General features: G+C 34.5%; 1 protein-coding gene across 1 annotated transcript; it reads right to left on the bottom strand.

Moving 5' to 3' along the window:
* Positions 1-530: 530 nt before the first annotated feature.
* On the bottom strand, positions 531-5,477 carry LOC131652850 (granule-bound starch synthase 2, chloroplastic/amyloplastic). Its single transcript, XM_058922828.1, has 8 exons — positions 4,972-5,477; positions 3,517-4,072; positions 3,279-3,343; positions 3,074-3,151; positions 2,861-2,971; positions 2,721-2,765; positions 2,076-2,249; positions 531-1,785 (listed from the first exon to the last, which is right to left on the bottom strand). Exons 1-8 carry the CDS (start codon positions 5,260-5,262, stop codon positions 829-831), a joined length of 2,277 nt encoding a protein of 758 aa, XP_058778811.1. The 5' UTR covers positions 5,263-5,477; the 3' UTR covers positions 531-828.
* Between the last annotated feature and the right edge of the window lie 2,394 nt (positions 5,478-7,871).

Here is a 7,871-nt window from a genome sequence, read left to right as displayed (position 1 = left end):
TTCATTAAACTACTTCTAAATTTCTTTAGTATCTTTTTTATTTTATTTATATTAATATATTTCATTAAACTACTGCTTAGGTGATCTCTTTAGAATATGTCTTACATATTACCTTTGTACCATTTTACATTTATATAGTTTAAATAAATTTGTGAATCTGACTTAATAGTAAAGTCATGTCCAATGGATCCCATATAAGATGCCAAAATCTTTTGGCACCTATTTATTTTATTTACAAAATTTGAACTCTAAAATAATGCTTTAGGGGTGGAGAATGGAAGAATATTGATAGATTTGATCAAATCTAGGAATATACTTCAACTACTCTAATATTATAACTAGTTAACAATCCCTTCTATCTTTCACTTTATTCATTTTCCCTGTTACTATGATTATGAGAATATAAACATGACACTGTGTAGTGTAATATCAAGTGGGGTTCCAATATTCATTTTCCCTGCTACTATTTTCCATTCAATCATTTACTTCCCTGCATTTTTTACTAAACCAAACAATACCTTAGAGAGACATAGAAAGAGAGAGATTCTCTTTTTATTTTCAGTCACTAAACTTCATTTTACATTGTATGTGCCGAAAACATTATGTACCAATTGAATTACACATTTCTTACTTCACATGGCAAATTTTCCTCCAACTACATGGTGCACCAGTTCTGTAAACCGTTCCATCTCGTCAGAGAAAGTTTCTCGTTCTAAATCGAACCGTCTCCACAGCTGCAACACCGTGTTATATGCTCTCGTGAAACAAACTTCGCATGGAAGCCCTTGATTTTGATCAAACTACAAAGATGGAGTACATGTCAAGAAATCACCATTGGTATTTGGCAGCAACAAGAACCTCTTCATATTGTTGAGCAGCATTGTCCCAGCTAAGATCCTGTGACATTCCTCTTTCTTGAATCCCTTCCCAACTTTTCTTATAATCTTTATAAGTCAATAAGCAATTCCATAATGCTGCCATTAACTTGTTGGCTTCGGCGCGATCGAATGTCCAACCGACACCCGATTCGTCGAACGGATTGAAAGGCTCCACCGTATCTCTGAGTCCGCCCACCCCGTGTACAACAGGAACCGTTCCGTAACTCATTGCATAGAGTTGATTCAGTCCACACGGCTCGAATCTTGACGGCATGAGTAATATATCTGAACCTGCGGTTATTCTATGAGCCATCTTAACCGAAAAACCAACCCAACTTCGAATTTTGTCGCGGTGTTGACCTTCGAATTCCTTTAGCATTTGTTCTAAATCAGCTCTTCCTGTTCCCAACATGACTAGTTGAACGTCATGGCTCATCATCCAAGGAATTGCTTCGGCTATAAGATCAACACCTTTCTGGTGATCGAGCCTTCCGATGAAGGAAATTATTGGAACGTCCTCGCGGACAGGCAAACCAAGCTCCCTTTGCAAAGCTGCCTTACATTGAGGCTTACCGGTTCGTAGGGTTTTCAGGTTGTAGTTAGTGTATCCGTCTGATGTCAAGTAAGCGTCGAATTGAGGATTCCAATCTTTTGTGTCGACACCGTTCACAATTCCCCGAAATTTCCAGTCATTTTCATTTATGATGTTATGCAAACCCCAACCACCTTCAGAAGTTTTAAGCTCCCAGGCGTAACCGTGACTGACGGTGACAATCCTGTCTGCGGTTTTTAAACCGGCTGCAAAGATGTTGAAGTGCTCACCTCCAACAGGGTCGTACATTTTGAAAAGGTCTAAGTAGTTTCCAGATAAATCCACGGTGTTGAAATCTTCGACCGGACCCCGACCCTGCATGAGTAAACGGGCGTCAGTGTATTCTAGCACAAGTCGCAAGTGGTTGGTGCACAGTGTGAAAAAGTGTTGTAAACCCCTAGATACTGAAGTTGGTATCTACTGATAAAAAGGGTCTCTGGTTGAATCAAAATATGCATCGATTTCGTATTCGATAAAACAAGTGAACCAGATGTACTAAATAACATATACAGTTAGACACACACGCATACACACATATGTGTAGAAGCTTCTTTCTTCGCCATGAAAAACATTGCATTACCAATATAACTAGGTTCAGAACAAACCTGGTGAGCTATGTTATGAATCACGAGAACCGATCTTGTATAGTTCATCAAACCATGGTCGCGATAATATGCTTTCAGATACACCGGCAGCAATGCAGTATGCCAATCATTTGCTATGAAGACCAGATTTCCGTCTCCATAGCAAATGCCACCACATGGAACATGCCAAGGAACCTGCCGAATAAATAATCAACATTTTTAATATTAAATTAAGTCAAATAAAAGGATTTCATAGACAGAATTCTTCGGAATGACATTTACTGTTTTCACCATTTTTGTTAAAATGACGATGCAATGTGATTCAAGATATGTTGTCATTAACAGACAATTTCCAGTTCATAATAAGGACATATTTTCTATCAACTGTTGTTTGGATAAACAATTCAATTAAAAATGCTTTGATGTGTAAGTTATTTCTATAACAGAAGCTAAAATAAAGTCAAATTGATTTTAAATAAGTTATAAGCTGTTTTCATAAACTGACATGGAAGATTTTAAAAAAATAAGTTGAAAACATCTTATCGAATATTACAAGTTTTTTTCAGAAGCTCTCTTAAGCGGCTCCGGATATGCTTGGGATAGTAGATAAACTCATATAAGTGAATTCAAACAAGTTATAGTCATAAAACCATTTAGTTCATGTACCTCAACCGCTGCCTTGCAAAACAAAACCATGCGCCTTAGAATATCCTGTTCCATTAAAGGACAACAAGAGTCAAAAGACTATGAAATAGTAAGGGTAACTAACTGATACTAATGCAAGATCAAATCCAATCCAAAATTACCAATCGGTTTCCGCCATATATGTTACTCTCTATATTTCGAAATATTGGACTGTCAATAAAAACAAAGTCGACACCATCAATATAAGTATGGAAATATGTCACTTCCATGTCCTGTAAAGTGAAAAATGTTGAAGCTTTACTACACCAAGGTGGTAGAAACTAATTGTTTTAAGGAATCATAAATTAGGAATAGAGTAGACACTCGCGGCACACCTGACCAGCTACTTTGTATCTCTTCCGTACTCCTACATCGTGTGCTTCAGCATAATTACCATAACGAGGTGCAACAATCTAAGAAGAAAGCGAAAAATGAAGAAATAAGAAAACGGAAACAGTTCATAATGAAAGGAGAGTGAAAATTTATTGAAGTATCTTATCTTGTAATAATCTGATGAGACATGAAGGGAATGGCGTTTACCATAACTCTATGTCCACGCCGAGCCAAAGCCTTCGGTAGTGAACCAGCAACATCTCCAAGCCCGCCTATTAGTTCATATTAAAACTGTAAATTATATAGAAAAAACAATGCAGCATACATGGAAGGACAGAAAAGATCGAAGACTTCGTCTGCGAATATTTGAGCAAGTTCTATCCTATGAAGCTCGGCAACATGCATTCATCAAGAAAAATTCTTCCATGAAATAATGTTAAATTACCTGTTTTCGACCAAGGAGCGCATTCTGCAGCAACCAATATAATGTTCATGACATTGGTCCCAGCCAACGGTGATGGCTTTTCACTGCCGCTCTCAAAATTCTCAACTTCATTAGCAACTTCCTTTGAACTTGAATCATTCGCGCCTTCGAAATTTTCAAACTTTATGCTAGAAGTTTTGATGCTACTTGAAATGTCTTTCGTATCAGGTCTAATTGTCTTCTTTCCTCCGTAGCTCTCGTTTTTAATTTGTTCATTAAAGTGTAGCATCGACGATGCCATTTCATTGTCATTTTTCGTTTTAATTTCATCAAAACTTTGATTATTGCCAACAGATGAAACGGCCCACGTCTCCGTTTCTTTAGAACGGACATAGTTTCTGAAAACAGTGGCACCATTTTGGTTTTCAACAGCACTGCCGCTGCTGGAAGAACCTTTCCGTGGATTTGAGTCGCTTGACAGAGATTTCTCACTGCTTTCATAAGAAATACTGTTTCCTTCCAATCCAGGAATGCTGTCACTATCTATAGAAGAAACTAGTTTCTTTCTTTCAGCAATCTGCAATAATAAAAAACAAAGATAAATAAATCACCTCATGAATGCTTATGATAACCGTAAGGGTTAACTGGTTATGAAAGAACGTAGGAACTAGAGAGAGTCGGAAAGACCCAGGACTCGTTTGGATTGACTTATTTGAGTTTACCTAGTGACATAAATACTCGTGAGACTATTTAAGAGAGCTTATGAAAACGATAGCCATAGAACCTCATGACTAGAGACTAAAATAGAAACCTTAAGAGGTAGATATTCCCAACAGAATCTTATAAACCAAACTCGGCAATATAGTTTTGCATTCAGCTCTATATTCGCGATTAGATCAACACAATATTAGACATTGGTATCATGAGGGAGTTCTGTATACATATTAGACATTGTTTTAGTGTGTGTTTGGTTCTATGGTAAAGAAATTTGATTCTAAGTTAATTGATTATGTAAAATTGATTTTGACTAAAGGTGAGTTGAAGGTAAAGTGATTTATTTGAAAAAATTCATACAAAATTGAATTGAACCAAATATTTCAGGGCAAAAATCAAGTTTAGACTCAAAAGCTACAAATTTTAGCTTCAAGTAGAATCAATTCTATAAAACAGAATCAATTCTACTCGAGAGAAACCAAACATATCAAAATCAATTCTACACATTCATAATCATTTATGAGTGCTTCAAACGTATAACATACATTTATTCAAGAGAAAAAGCAATTATCTCTCTAATAAAGTCCAAATTTGTCCCAATTTCAACAAATGACCATAAAGTAAAAACTATCAACAACAAAACAAAGAGAGAAACAACACCTGTTCAATCAAGTAAATAGCCTAAAGGGTCCCAACCTAAAAACCTTTAAACCTAAAGATGAAAATCATAACCCTTTTGCAAAATCAAAATTTTCACAATACCTGTTGAATAAGTTCCCTTTGCAAAGCAAGAACCTTTTTACTCTTTTCAATTGTAGCATTAACAACATCATCCTCTTTTGATTCATCCCCATTCTCATCAGCACCCAAACTCTTACCAACAGCTCTTACTTGCTTATGATTCAACCTAACACTTCCATAGTTCACTCTACCAACACCCAAACCCTTACTAAATGCAGAATCACCATTCAAAGTACTCAACTTTGGTGTGAATTTCAGATTCTTTGGTTGAAAAAGTAACACAGTAGAGTCAGAACCTAGTGATAGCATCATCAAGGAATTGATTCAAAATGGAGAAGACCCAGATGGTGAAATTGAGTGAAAAAGCAAGAATTGAGTGTTTTTTGTAATTGGGTTAGACCCAATTGAAGAAAATTGTGTATGAAAGAATCAAATGTTGGAGTTTTTTTTTTTTTCTTCTTTAGAAGTGAAAAATGGAAAACTATGGAAGAGAAAATAAGAGTTTTATTAATTTCTCAATTTTGAGAAATTAAGGTAACCACAAAATTTGTGACACAAAAAAGGGTCTCATAGATGATGTGAAAAGTTAATAAGGTTTTATCATCCAATGAAGTATTTTCAAAGGTAAAATTTTATAAAATGAGTCTTTTTCATGATTTTGGAGTTGTCTGAACATAGGTTGTCCCATTGTACAGTCGAAAATTGACAATAGAAACTAGCATGTGGAAGGCATGCAAATATTTTAATTTATTAACAATTGTTATATTCTGAATTATAAATATAAAATTCACCTCAATAACAATTTACCTAATTTACCTAAGGCTATGTACAATAGTGTTGAATAATTTTTTCAATAGTTGAATGCTTGCAATGAGGTGTTGAATTGAGTGTTGAAAGTGAGGTGGATTAATTGGTGTTGAAAACATTCAGCATGTTGAATGAGGAGGGAGTGAGATCACATAAAATATTTTGCAAATTCTTATTGGTTTTTGTGAATATTTAGATTTTTAGTGTGTTGTGAATGGTGGTGAAGTAGGGTGTTAAATTTTATTAAACAAAATCAATGTAGTGAGTAAAAATTGAAATGTGTTGAATTATTAGGTGGAAGAAAAAGAATATAATATGAAATATAAAAAGTAAAAAATGAGGGTGTTGAGTTTATTAACCATTATTCATAGTCTAATGTGATATACAAGGGGCTAACCATAACTAAATTTCTTAGGTAAAATATTTTCATTTACTTTGAAATGTGTGAGTATGTTTTATGCATGATGTGAAATTCTTTAACTTTATCAACAAAGCACAAATTTAGAAAGCTAAATTTTACAAATGGGTTTATTGATTTTCATGGAGTTGTCTATACAAAGGTTGTCCGTTGTGGAGAAACGTTCACTATCATTAACCATGATAACTAGCATGTGGAAGGCATGCAAATATTAAAATTAATAATAATAATAATAATAATAATAATAATAATAATAATAATAATAATAATAATAATAATAATAATAATAATAATAATAATAATAATAATAGTAATTGATAGATAGATAGATAATTTTAAACAATATCTCAATCCACCCCATAATACTCTTGGGTATCTGGCAAAATTTCATTTTTGCCCCTGTTTTTGGAGGTATATCTCCGAAAGTATTTTTTTCATTTAACGTTGAATTGTTTCGTAGATGCATCTACGGAACTGTTTAAACAATGTTCAAAAAAAGTTTCGTAAGTGCATCTGCGGAACAATTCAACGTTAAATAAAAAAATGTGCTTTCGTAGATACACCTCCGGAAGCAGAGATATTTTTGGAAAAACACATGGTGCGTGCGAACCCCCAAGGGGTGGGATGAGAGATTTCCTAATTTTATTGGGTCTAAAAGGGGATAGCTCAAGAGAAAGTAGTCAAGAGTACAAGTTTAGACAAAGACGGTCAACATTGGGCAGGCATGCAGCAGATCGACTGATTGGGCATGGATCGCGCTGCCTGAGTCAAGATCTCTGCCCATCCATTATTTGCACCTTGCTAGTGAAGTGTCATGTGAAAAGCGGTTTGAAAGGCTACAATTAAAAGAGAAACGATTTCCCACGATCTGAGGAAAAATTAGCATTCTATCATCTCCACACCTTCACTAGATAACTAAGAGAAAATTGTTTCTCTCTTCCTGATCCATGCTCAAAAGCATCTTTATAAATACCACAACTTTAGAGTTTGGAGATTCATTCACTAATTCTGCAAAGCTTTAACATACATATACAAGTTTCTTATCATTCACATGTGAAATAACTCTCTCTAACCCTTATAGTATCTTTTGTTAGTACATATGATAATTGAATAAAATTCACAGAGATAAAGTTGTCAACAAATATTAAATTAATTGATTTTCATTTAGTTATTGATTTAATGTTCAACACATACTAAACATAAATATTTTGTTCAAAGAAATGTGGTGACTTAGTTTCAATCCAATATTTTACATAAAATATTCTCATGGCCAAACAACTAGGTGTAACAACAATAACATATTACATCAATTGATTTTGTCATCATTTAAAATAAATATTAAACAAATGGTCAAATACAATTTTTCGTATATCCTCAAATACCAATCAGTCAATATGCATAACAATGAAAGTGTATATCCTCAAACATCAATCGATTAATATACACTCTCAACGGCTCTGTCGCCTGGTTCTCTCTAAGCGGGGTGAATGCACAGTGGCTTATCCTCAGTATATGTTGACTCAAGTGACCAACCAGAGATGTGTGGGAAGTGTTTGAGGATCTAAGCCTAAAAACAAGAATCATTAGTTAGTAAGAGCATTGGAGTAGAAGTAGAAGTAGAACAAACAAGCGGCCCCCTAGTTATACTCATAGATTTGCTCAAAGTCCTCAAAGTACCACATGTATATGACTTTCA

This window comes from Vicia villosa, linkage group LG2, assembly GCF_029867415.1.
Source record: "Vicia villosa cultivar HV-30 ecotype Madison, WI linkage group LG2, Vvil1.0, whole genome shotgun sequence".
NCBI classification, from domain to species: Eukaryota; Viridiplantae; Streptophyta; class Magnoliopsida; order Fabales; family Fabaceae; genus Vicia; species Vicia villosa.
The sequence above is the reverse complement of the archived record's forward strand: the minus strand, read 5'-3'. Positions and strand labels throughout refer to the sequence as shown.

Excerpts from the sequence above, each read along its gene's own strand:
- LOC131652850 (XM_058922828.1), bottom strand. The coding sequence starts at position 5,262 with ATGATGCTATCACTAGGTTCTGACTCTACTGTGTTACTTTTTCAACCA. Across the intron at positions 2,766-2,860 it reads TATATGGCGGAAACCGATTG|GATATTCTAAGGCGCATGGT; the intron begins GTAATTTTGGAT and ends TTAATGGAACAG. Across the intron at positions 1,786-2,075 it reads TTCATAACATAGCTCACCAG|GGTCGGGGTCCGGTCGAAGA; the intron begins GTTTGTTCTGAA and ends TTACTCATGCAG.